The 13,063-nt window shown below is 36.1% G+C and overlaps 1 protein-coding gene across 1 annotated transcript in view; it reads right to left on the bottom strand.

Moving 5' to 3' along the window:
* Positions 1 to 11,990: 11,990 nt before the first annotated feature.
* Positions 11,991 to 13,063, bottom strand: part of LOC149255951 (putative LRR receptor-like serine/threonine-protein kinase At5g48740) — a 49,163-nt gene continuing 48,090 nt past the window's right edge. Inside the window, exon 8 of the mRNA XM_089457339.1 lies at positions 11,991 to 12,173. Within this exon, the coding sequence (XP_089313465.1) occupies positions 12,000 to 12,173 (174 nt within the window). The 3' untranslated portion in view covers positions 11,991 to 11,999. The remainder of the gene's footprint in view (positions 12,174 to 13,063) is intronic.

Here is a 13,063-nt window from a genome sequence, read left to right on the forward strand (position 1 = left end):
ACACTTTTAGGGACTTAGGAGCCCTTGGTTTATGGAAATTTTATGCTTGGGGTTGCAGTGCCCAAAAATGTCTATAACAGTTGCCCCCTAAAGCATGAGGTCGTTAATCTTTTTTGATGTCGGGTGAAATGCTTTATCATGAGGATCCGAAGTTCTTTCAAGCTGGAAGGGGACCTGTAATAAGATACAATACAATACATTATCTTCATAATATTTTCATGATCTAGTTGAGTCGGGCATTCCCATGCTCAGCTTTATAAATTCATTTTCATGTACATAGGACAGACAATCGTCTAAGTGTAGACTGATGATTCTGGTAGAACCATCATCCCTTTGATTGGATGATTATCTGTGCACCAACAATGTGCATTTGATGTCTTTATTTTCCTGAATATATATCGCAGCCCGGATGGATTAAACTAGATCTGGGGTCTTCAATCTCATTCGATCTTCACTCAAAGTACAAGTCGATCCATGTGAGAGATGTTCTGGAGTCGAACATGGAAAGACATCACCTGATTACCAGCCAATGATGTAAGCTGTTAACAGGCGCGAGAGGAATCACTGATAATGATAATGATCCTCAAGGTACTGAAGTACAATTCACATGGTGTGAATAAAGGACTTGGCATCGAACACCACGCAAAATCTTTCGGTCGAAGGTCATTGATGTAAACCTGTCGCTAGAAGTGAGAAACTTGCCATTGAGGCATGCAAGCTTCAAAGTACTGAAAGGGGTGTTCCTAGATCGACTTCTTGGATAATGAGCTGATGTCGACAAGAAGCGATCCGTCATAGGAGGGCCTTAATGAATCCCACATCAATGACACGGAACGGAGCAAATGATTTTAATGGAGGTGAAAACGGTCTAGTGATATAAGGTTCAGGGTGGCAGTCATGAAAGAATGGAGTGTAAATGTATTGCAACAGGTGAGACACAGGTGAATTCTCTGAGTGACTTCTCTTGAACATACCGACGACACTGACATGATGGATTGGTAGCATTAACCCCAAATGTGGATGGTGTGATGTGACCATGGTGATGTGACCGGTGAATGAAACAACCCAACCCGACTTGGATGCAGAGTGAAAGTGTCATGTTCAAGAGTGACTTGCTACCAACAAAGTTTCTTCAAGTTTTCTTCCCAATTTTTCCCCAGTCATTGCTGACCAGTACCTCTTTGTTTTTTTCAAGCTTGAGGAGGATAACATATGCTTGTTCTATAATTTTCCTTTCGGAAAACCCATCGCTATGTTTTAACGAGCCTAGCGATAGTGAAACTCGTTCTTGTCTGCTATGGACAAGTTTGTCGCTATTAAGTTTTAACGAGTTTAATGACAAAGATAACTTAGTCCTTTTCAATTTTAGAGAGTCTGAAAAGGGAAGTAAAGGAAAATCCAAAAATCCTTTTTCGTCATCTAATCCCTTAAGTCTGAAAAAGTATAAAACAATACAGAAGGGATGAATTTTTTGATACTTTTAACAAGCTGATCAAAACAAGCGCTCGATCTTTTTGTGTAATAATCCCTCAGGTCCAAAAGATTAAAATCTAAAGGAGGGATACCACTTCCGGTCCCTTTAACGAGCTGGAGAGTCCAATAGCTCGGCAATCTTTTCATATTTTACGAGTCAGTTGAAAAGAGCTTAAAGGAGACTTGTTTTTGAGGAACGAGTGATAAATTTGGGTAGCAGCTGATTCCAGGTAAGGTTTGGAATTTTCCAATCACGGTAGTGTTACAAGGATGGCTAACAGGATCACTCTTCGCAGCTGTTCCTCAAAAGGGGTAAACAATCAAGTGGAGGTGAATGATCGGCCAATACAAAGTGGAGGTGATGATGAGAACACGACCAAGGCTTCAAAGGCTGAAGTACTACATTCACGATGGTTATTTACCGGAAATTGGTTCATTTTTTAATGAGCTTAAACGTTGGAGGAAACATTTGCTCATTGCTTATGTTTATTTTTTAACGAGCATGAAGTCCGCGTTAAAACTGCTCGATTAATCTAGTCGTATAATAAGAATATCTCATATATAAAAACAACATTATTTCAAAGCTTTGCCCCACATCCTTTCTTTATGCAAGTTAGGAAACGACCAATCCTATGAGTTTAAAGGGTTAGAGGACCTACAAATTTAAAAAAAAAAATGGTCGCTCTTCGCTTGCATGCCAAAAGGTTTGCATGCCCCCAGGTATAGAGACATAGAGTTTCAAGGTTACCCCGCAATTTCGCAGACAAAACATTTGTTTTGCCAAAAAGGCCTACCTCTTTCAGGTTACCAAAGATTGTTCTATTCACAGTGCAAACAAAACACTTCTTCGGCGATGTCTACCGAAATAGACAAAGGCGAGTGGCGCAGACGCCTCCACCCACATAACTTTGACAAGGGAATCTTGTTCCAGTCCAACCCCCTTTTCCAATTGCGGACGGAGTGTTAGACTAGTCATATATCCTTCACGGAAACCTACGCTATACCTGAAGTTTTCCTGTCGAAGCAGACCAGGGTGCATGCCCCCCAGGTTTCAGTCATGTCCCCCGAATTACTCGTGCTCATTAGGTGGACGGACTGGAGATTGATGAGACATTGCATGAAAATACCATTCAGGGATGGTATATGACTATTTTCTATGCGTGAACCGGGGAATGAAAGCTGGTCTACAAGCTTGACCACTCTTCCTTCGTGCGGAAAACACATTACTCTAAAGAGTGATGAGACAATGGCTCCCATGCAATAAGTATAGTCTCGTCCAAGGAGTAGATTATAATCCAGGGGTCCTTGGACTACCATTACATTCATGTGAATGGTTTTCCCTCTCAATGATATGGGCACATTGGGAAGGATCCCTAACGGTCGACTGGTTCCTTTGTCAAAGCCTATTAGATTTCTCATCTCAGGCAAAAGCGATGGAGAACCAAGCGCTTTACAAGCAGTCGAGGAAAGGATACTCATAGAAGCCCCTTCATCTATGATGGTACCGGCCATAACCATTCTATATACTTGAGTAATGATTTGGAATGGTACACTAGCCGGTAAAGGGGGTCTGTCCAGTTGATTCCAGTTGAAGGAGACAACCAGGTTGCTTGGAGGTGGGACCAAATAGATGGTCGGGTATGACTCTGACGAACTTCCTTCCTGCGGTAAAGGAATGGGTAAATTGCCCCCATGTTTATCGGAGTCTGTGTTTACGAAAAGAATTTGGACAGTGTCATCCTTGTTCTCTTTGGTGAGTGTATCATCTAAAGATCGAACCTCTGAAGGCAAGACCGGGTCAACCGCCGCCTTGACCTTTTGACTCATCTGGTATGGGTTCAGATGGTTTATCTTCAATGATAGACGCTTCGGCCGACCACATGGGCGGGTCAGTCGGATTTTCAACTTGCGACGGACTCGACAATAGTTTCTTATATCCAGGAGGAAGTTGTAATGGTGGAACCGGAAGATCGTCCAAAACTCTTTTAGCCTCCTCTAAGAAGGGACAACGGTGGACGGCGTGATCACCTTCACACAGTTTACAATGAAATTTGCACTTTCCTTTTTGTCCAGGGGTTTCACTTTCACTAGTCGACAGTGTGCTTTCAACATGATAATCAGAGGTTGACGACACCAGGTTGTGCAAACGAGGAGACCAGTCCCTTAAGATCCGAGGGATGCAAGGACAATCTCTATGATAGTGGTCTCCTTTGCAAATGACACATGGCGATTTAGGCCTGGTCGGTGCAGTGTGTGGATTTTCGCTAAACGATGCTTGGTTGCCCCTTTTCGCCTTTGGCTCCTTCTTCTCATTCTCTTTCTTCTTATTTTCCTTCTTCTTATCAGGTACTTGATTTTTGGCTTTACCAGCCTCATCAAGCGAAGAGGAAGGAGGAGAGGAAGAATTGGACGAAGTAGAGGGTTGGGGGGTAACTCTAGAATTGTCTAGTTGTTGACTCGATTGTTCAGGAATTGCGGTGTTCTGAACGATGGAGGTTGAGAAAAGCTATATGGGCAAGCCAATTGTCAATCCTAGAAGCGACAATGTGGCCATATGGGGTGCACCAACATCTCCCCAAGGGGAGAAGGGACTAGGATTTCCTCTAAGGGGAACTCCTTGGTTGGTGGACTCCATTCTCTCAACCTAAGACCAACGTAGGAAAGGTGATGATTATTCCGTTTAAAATAAATTTTAGACGCTTTGACACAACTTGTTTTTTCAATTTTAAAGAGTCGAGAAAAAATAAAAGATGACTCTAGTCGCCTTCGATTTTTAATGAGCCTGAAGTGACAAGTGCTCAGATGGACCTTTTCCGTTAAGGAGTCTGAAAAGGAACGAAAGGGACTGCTTTGGAAATCTAGGCAGAGGGATTACCAAACCAATCGCAAAACTGCAGAATACTTTTTATGGTACAGCAGTCAATCTTCCCAAATGTTGTGTTCAGTGCATTGCAATCGATAGGGCAGCAGACACGGCTTCCTATGGATAAAGGATTAAGCCTATTGTGGTCTCCCAAAATATACTCGACGGTACGTGGGAGAACAAGTCCATACTGGCACTTATCGTCTCAAAGTGGAGGAATCACCCAACCAACAGTGAGAACAACAGTTACCAGGCTTTACCACGTCGGAATACGTCTCTCGCCTAGACTTCTAGATGTTGTGCATTAGGTTCCAAAGCGTTGTTAGATTCATTAAATTTATTTTATAGTTGATCTTGCTTAAGAAATTTGCCTTTCAGGTTCACCATGTGATGTAGATGTACAATTCCTAAAATGCAATCTAAGATGATAAACAGTCGTTTTATCTTCTTTGTGCAATGAAAATCCTAGCTACTAAGGAAAGAGAGACAGTATTCTTTCAACAAAGAGCAAAGAGCACACACTATATGCACTGTCCTAAATCAAACCAATCAAACAGTCTAAATGCAAATGCACATGCATGTATTTGTTTTCAGCCTTCTTAATATGTGAATGATAAAAAGAAAGCTAATGCGCAAATCTGAATTATTTTTCAAAGCGACAATTACTAACAAGTTTCTTTTCAAAATCAAAATGAAGATAATGACAACACTTTGCGATTTGGAAATGAAAACTTGCTTTCGACATTAGAAAAAACTATTAATCTAGATCAAATACAATAGTAACAGGGTAATTGACTATCAAGAGCAATCAGACTCTCTTCTATGACTGAAAACGACACTTGCGACACTTTCAAATCAAGAAACGACAGTACAATTACGTTACTTCTTTGTAAAGGAGAACTGAAAATGACTCAACAAATACATAAAAACATTTACAGTTCTTTGCACAATGGAGGAAGAATAACAGCAAGGAAAGGGGTTTCAAACAGAGGTGTACTAACTACAGGCAGCAAAACTCCTGAATAGATCTGAAAAGAGTGAACACAGAAACCAAAATTTAGGAACAATGCCTAACTTGATCAGCGCACCTGTAACACAGTGAATTTGAAATGCAGCACACCTACTACACTTAGGAAGTGCACTGAATTTTCGATTCACATAACAGATAGTGCGTTGGGCCAGGGACGAGACTTTGATTGGGTTCCGGGTCACAGTTTGCAGTTCAGTTTAGGGATTTTGGCCGAGCAAGTGGTAATCAGTAAATCAATCACAGGGGTAGATCCAAGGAGGTTACTAGAGCCACCACAAGGGCAATTAGAGAGTTTGTAAATCAGTTGTTTAATTCATAAACAAAACCTGGAGATTGACTGAAGTGGCATTTATCTACTATGTAAATGCAGTTCGAAAGCTACCTGGCCCAACTTCAAGCTCCGTCTATAAGTTTATAAAGTAAACAAATGTAGATAAACAAACAACCTAGTCGCTCCCCAGTGGAGTCGCCATTTTGTTACAGGGAATAGTGTCTACGCAGAACTGCTAATCCCACTAAGGCGGGTAGCTACCTTAGAAACAAACAAAGTAAAACTACTTTCGTTTTCCTTTATGAAAGATAGATAAGAGAAAAATAAAAGAGACCAACCTCTGTCTTGCGCTTGGTTCCTTGTTCGATTCCTCTCTCTTCTGGTAGTCCTTTGCTACTTGCTTTCTTGTATACCCAGCTTCACAGAGTACCTGTAGAATCAAAGCAGCATAACACTATACAAGAACATGGATCTGTTATCATAAACAATCTAGGATCAGATGTAAATTGACCATACAAATGCACAAAACATAAATTACACAAGAGTATGGAGGAAAACTTGAATAGCTTTATTGATAATCAAGATAGAGCCAAGAGAGTTACAACCAAATGTTCTGACCCAACATCATCCTCTCAGCAGGTAAGCCCTTCTTCACCTCATGCAAAGCTTAGATCACCCAACACTATGATGTTGCCTCAAGAAACCAACAACAATTCCTTACAAGATGCAAAATTCCAGCCTCTGGATCTCTGGGATGAGGTATCCATATATAGATGTCTGCAAGGGAGATGAGTCAGCTTGTGATTTGATTAGTGTCTTCCCTCTGATAGTTCTTGCTTCCACTTGGAGATTGATGATCTCTTACTCATCCCTGGTCGAAGTCAGAGAGGCAAGTGTCACAGGAGAAGTTTCTGGAAGATTCCATGCTTCTCCACCTCACGGATTGACACTGCCATTTGTCTCTTCTCGCCCATCGCACCCCATAGAAGGGCCTTTTGAAATGCAACGCACCCACTGTGTGTATTTAGGTGAGATGCAATGCACTTTGTCTATGGAGCAGGTGAAATGATCCAGTTTTGATCAGTTCTGAGTAGTTTTTCATGGAGAACTTCTGGGAGAAGTTGTAATCAGTTGACCTTGTTCTTTTAGAGGTTGGAACAACACTTTTAGGGACTTAGGAGCCCTTGGTTTATGGATATTCTATGTTTGGGGTTGCAGTGCCCAAAAATGTCTATAACAGTAAGTATCTTAATTCCTACTTTAATAAAAATATGTTTTACTTTCACTTTCTATGTGTGTGCATATTCAAACTCACTCGGACCCTGTGACCTCCGATCAACGAGGCACTGATTTTGACCAATTGAGCTAACCCTTGTGGCTGAAAAAAAGATACCATACTTAATTCCAATCCCCAAAAAAACTAAAATACTTAATAATAACCAAGCTCTGAATAGCGGGATGGTCATGAATAATATCTTTCAGCAAGTCTTGTCAAAGCTAAAATCATGGAGATTATGGTGCACATGATTATAATTTCAGTCGATCAATGAAAGATAACTTCTTCACCAAGGAAAGCGACTGACCATGAGCCAAATTCAACAAATGTTCCCGGGCCATTTGATGAGGAAACTTGATGTAATGGGGACCACTTCTTTCTAAGAGGGGACGATTCATGTAGATGGATGTTGGTGGATCACCACACTCAATAATTTTTTTCTGCTATTGGTGGTTTAGAAGGTATCCACCCATGGTATTTTAAAGGTGGAAGAAAAAAAAATAGAAAGCTAATTGTATAATTAGTTTTTCCATATGCAACATTTTATTAGTTTTAACAATAGTGGTTTATGGAATTCACCCATGGTATTTGAAATATAATAAAAGTGCAAGACTCCAACTAAAGAGACACCCAAAAATACCATAAATATAGGTCTTCCCTATTGTAAAAGACATGAAATTTCTCATGATGTAGTAGTATGACATTTTTTCCCATTTAATATTAGTATTAGTGTTGAGTAAGTAATATTAATATAGTTTTCAGTTATTTAAAAGTTAAATCATAAAGATTATTGAATTGATATTAATTTATAAATCATAAAGATTATTTAATTGATATTAATTTATAAAGATTAATTATTTGATAGAAATTAATTGATATTAATTTATATAAATAAAAATAATAAATATTAATTCATAATTATATAAATAAAAATAATGAATATTAATTCATTATTATTATTAAAATCAATTTTAGTGTAATATATATAGCTTAATATTAGTATTAGTGTTGAGTAAGTAATATTAATATAGTTTTCAGTTATATAAAAGTTAAATCATAAAGATTATTTAATTGATATTAATTTATAAATCATAAAGATTATTTAATTGATATTAATTTATAAATATTAATTATTTGATAGAAATTAATTGATATTAATTTATATAAATGAATATTAATTCATTATTATTATTAAAATCAATTTTAGGTTTCTTTTTAAAAAATCTCTCTGGCCGACCTGTGCTTTCCTTTATAATTTTCCCTCATTAGTATTTATTCCTTCCATCTGGCTCTTCTTTTTATCATATTCGATCATCTTTCTCTTGCCCTGATGATGGATCCCATTTGGGATTCGAAACGTTGGTGTAAAAATTCTATCACTGTGGATTCTCCGGTCAAAAATTCAAAAAGCACAAACCACAGATCTCTGAAATCCAATAATAATTAAGCCTTTTTCATATTGTTTTTTCCTTTTCATTATTCTTTTATATACATGTGACCTTTTTTATTGTTAATATTTAGTCTCGTTACTTAGACAAATTAAATCATTTTCTCTATAATACTATAAAAATATATTATCTAATCTGCACAAAGTAACCCGAAAGGGAATCAAATCCCACCAGCGACCAAACTATCAGGGCCAAACCCCAAGGGTGTAGAGGAGAATTGATGCTGTGACCTCCCAATCGGCGAGGCACTTAACAATAGAGACTGTCAACCAGTGGAGCTAACCCTTAAATCTTATTGTAAAATATTATTATAGTCAATAACATATCTACATTGACATTGAGATTAAGATTAGGATTGGCAAAATTGTATGACAAAACGAGGTCAAGGATAATCTCTGCGTTTGTCAAAATGGGGTCCAACATCTCGACAATTCATATCTCGATAATTATTGTGATGATTCACAATCATTTTACAGCTACTTGCCATTAAGATCTTTGCGCGTTGTGTTCACGCTAACTCTTATCATCATCCCTCCCAAAAATCTGGCGTCTTAAACACCCTAGCTGTGAGGGCTCTTAGGATCTCTGACCCTGATCACATAAAGCATGAGATACATCACTTGACCTCTGTCTTCAAAAACATTGGATACAAAGAGGGGAGTATCGCGAAAGCTATAAGAAGGGCACGGGATAGGGCCCTCTCTGAGCATCCCCCTGGAGACAAAAAAGATAATCAAGGGAAGGTTTACCTTCCATACATCCAAGGGATTACAGATAAAATTGCAAAAATTTTAAGGAGGAAGAACATTCACACTCAATTTACAACATGTGGAACAATAAGGCAAATAATGAGGTCGGTTAAGGATAACATTGATCGTCAGCAGCTCAAGGGGGTGTACAAGATCGATTGCTCCTGTGGCAAGAGTTATATCGGGGAAACAGGTCGATCTCTGAAAATAAGGCTTAAAGAACATGCCACTGACATAAAGAATGAAAGATCTCGCACATCAGCCCTTGCTGAGCACTCGTCCAAAACCAAACATCAGGTGTGTTTGGAAAGCGCCAGGGTTATTGCAAGAGAAGACAACTATCACAAAAGAAAAATCAGGGAGGCCATTGAAATTATGAAATACCCTCGGAACCTCAACAGGGACAATGGGAGTGAAATCAGTGAAAATTGGCTTCCTCTGATAAAGCAAATAAACACCCCCCCGAACCTCAACAGGGACAATGGGAGTGAAATCAGTGAAAATTGGCTTCCTCTCATAAAGCAAATAAACACCCCCCCGGAACCCTTGGAAGCTCAGGATGGGAAATAAAGGGTCTTGCATTTCGGGAGTTCACTTAAAACAGGTAAGCAAAAATTTATAAAAAAATAAAAAAAATTAAAAGAAAATTAAAAAATTAAAAAATTTATATAAGTATATAATAATTATATTAATTATATTAATATTAAAATTAATTTATATTAATTAATTCTATTAATCATTCTAATGAATTTTTTATATTATTTTTATATTAAAATCTTATTAAATCTTATAAATTATATTAATTAATTGATAAAAAATTTAAATTATATTACTATATTAATTATCCTTTATTAAATTATATTAATTAACCTTTATTAAATTATATTATTTACATAAGTTTATAATTATATTAATATATTAATATAAATTAAATATAAATTAATTTATATTAATTTTATTTAATTTTATATTAATTATATAAATCTTATTAATTAATTTACATTAATTATATTCTTTTATAAAAATCTTATAAATTATATTAATTAATTTATAATCATACTATATTAATGATTTTAATTAAATTATATTAATTATATAAATTAGAATAATTATATAAATTAATTATATTGTATTCATATTAATTATATATATTATATATATTAATTATAATAAATATAATTTAGTTATATCAATTAGTATAGATGAATTATAGTATATCTTTTAATATAAATTAGAAGGATTTTATAAATTAATATAAATTAAGAGGATTATATAAATTAAATATAATTTATATTGATATATTATTTAATTATAGTAAAAATAATTATGGTAAAAATTTAATAATTTTAAATAATAAAAAACCTGTTCTAATAAACTGGAAAATAATAAATTATATGTTGGCCTTTATCTATGAATTTAGGGTTCTTGTATTTATTTCCAGGTCGCATTTTCTTCTCTCTCAATAATCTCTCATTCTTATTCTTTCAAATTTTTCCTGATGATGGACCCCCTTTGGGGTTTGAAACATAATGAACTGAGAACTGTGGTTAATCCGGATGATGAATCATTTTTTAAGAGAACTTGTGAGCAATGGAGAAGTTTATTCAAAGCCTTGTAAATCGAATGATCAATTGGGTGATATATTCACTAAGCCATTAGAAAAAGATGTCCTTGAGTTTCATAGAGGAAACTTAGGTGTTGTGAAGCTAGAGGAGACTTAGAATAGCAATCATGTTTGAGTTGTGATGAGTCAGGTTTTAGTTTAGAGGTCGAATTAAAGGGGAGTATTAAAATTATCTAATTATTCCAACACACAGAGTAGTCTATATTAAGAGTGTGAGTTAATTTGAGCTAGTGTGCCTTAGTTCAAGTTTAGTTTATATTTGGGAAAGCCAAATTTAGTGTGGGTTAGCATGAAAACGTTAGCCCAAGTGAGATTTAGTTGAGTGATTAGTTAGAAAACATAAATACCCCAAATTTGGATCAATTATAATCAATCAAATTTGTGTATTTAATAGAGAAAAAAACAAATCACGTGTTTTGTGTGTGAATTTTTATCTTGTCCATATTGCCTTTCCAACACATATGAGAAAGATTAATAAATATCCGAAAGGATTGGAAGATGAAAAAGGAAAATTGAAGCTTAATTGTGAGGGGATTATTTGACTGCCATCCGCTAGTTAATCATTGAGCACATTCTATTATTTTTTTTCTAAAAATAAAGCAGATCAGACGGTGTCTGTGCTCTTTTAATTTCAAGGACGAAATTTTTATGGGGCTTATATGAACTAGAGTTAAATGCATATAATCTTATGATTACTGTGAAAGTGGTGCTTGTCATTTTGTGTGCTCTGTGTAAGATACAACCAAAAAATTCTAAATGAAAAAACCTTTCATTGCAATGGTCAGTTTGGAATTCGTTTTCTATCCTTTTCATTGTAGTTTCTCGGAGCAGAGCATACACAAATTTATTGGTAACAATATGAAGCACCATGTTTTTCTACTAAAGCATCAGATTGTTACGATTATTTAGTTCGAATAGAATTTCATTTTTAGCATCATTATAATTGAGAAGAACTTAATTTTCATATTTCAATACAAGTTAGTTGTAAGGAAATATTGGTTATGCTGGCAACGGGTATGATCTGGGAATGATATTCATACCTTCACATTCGTTGTTACTTCAGAATATGAAAGCATTGACTCTAAGTTAAAAAGGAAATTACTACATCATTCAAATTTATTGAATGGTTATACGAAAATATAAAGTTTGAGAAAGATAGTATTAATCAACACCGGCTCAAAGTAGTTTACATGTTAGATGCTCCCATAGAAGTGTTATACATAACAATTTTCTTTGTCCTGCTCGTTCGATCCATATCTGCGAAGTTATCTTCCTTCATTTATCATGTTGGAGTTGTTATCACTCCACTCCATTCCTTCGCATTTAGTTGAATTCGCCTCGCCAGTCAATGCATGCCCATTTTGGATACCATTCTCCTCTGAAATTGAAATAGAATCATTATCCTCATGTTTGATAGCCTCTTTGAGCTCTACCACTACCTCACTCACAGGTGGCTGTTTTGGCAACATTAATCATGGATTTCAGGTAGTAATCTCCACACAACATTTTTTCTATGACATCTATTATTTTGCCACCATTTAGATCAGTCCCTATTAGATGCGGTGTCACCTGTAATGCGATGCCGATACTCATGGTTAGTCTCATGCAGAAGATGCACTACTGCATATTCTGTTCCCAGTGTTGTTAAATATGTATATTTTGGGTGATTAATAATAAGGTTCCTTACCCATCAAATTATGTTTAGTTCTTCTTCACGTAAATTTGTATCTATGGGTGGTCTACCACATATGATCTCTAACAACACCACTCCAAAACTATACACATCACTCTTCTCCGTCAACATTTGTGTGTTGAAATATCTAGCAGGATAAAAAATTAGATGACAAGTATGGTGAAAAAATCATATGTACTCTTAATTATACATGAATTCCTTAAAAATTAGATAACAAATATGGTGAAAAAAATAATATGTACTCTTAATTATACATTGAATTCCTTTAACATAAAGAAAATTGTAGAGAGAGTAAGTTATATACTCTGGATCTAGATATCCAAACATTCCTTTCACTGTCGTGGTAACATGAATACCTTCTTCATCCGTTGTCACCCTCGAAAGACCGAAATCGGCCAACCTCCCATTCAAATTGAGCAATTATATGTAAAGACAACCTTTCTCTATGGGGATTTGGAGGAAGACCTATATATGCAACAACCACAAGGATATGAGGTCAAAGGGAAGGAGAAACTAGTGTGTAGGTTGAAGGAGAGCTTATATGGCTTAAAATAGGCTCCAAGGCATATCTAAACTTTGACAGGTTTATGTTTGAATAAGGTTATACTAGATGTCACTCTGATCATTGTGTTTATC

The sequence above is a fragment of the Pinus tabuliformis genome, chromosome 7, assembly GCF_031772625.1.
Source record: "Pinus tabuliformis cultivar Carrire ecotype Pingquan chromosome 7, CPIR1, whole genome shotgun sequence".
Classification (NCBI taxonomy): Eukaryota; Viridiplantae; Streptophyta; class Pinopsida; order Pinales; family Pinaceae; genus Pinus; species Pinus tabuliformis.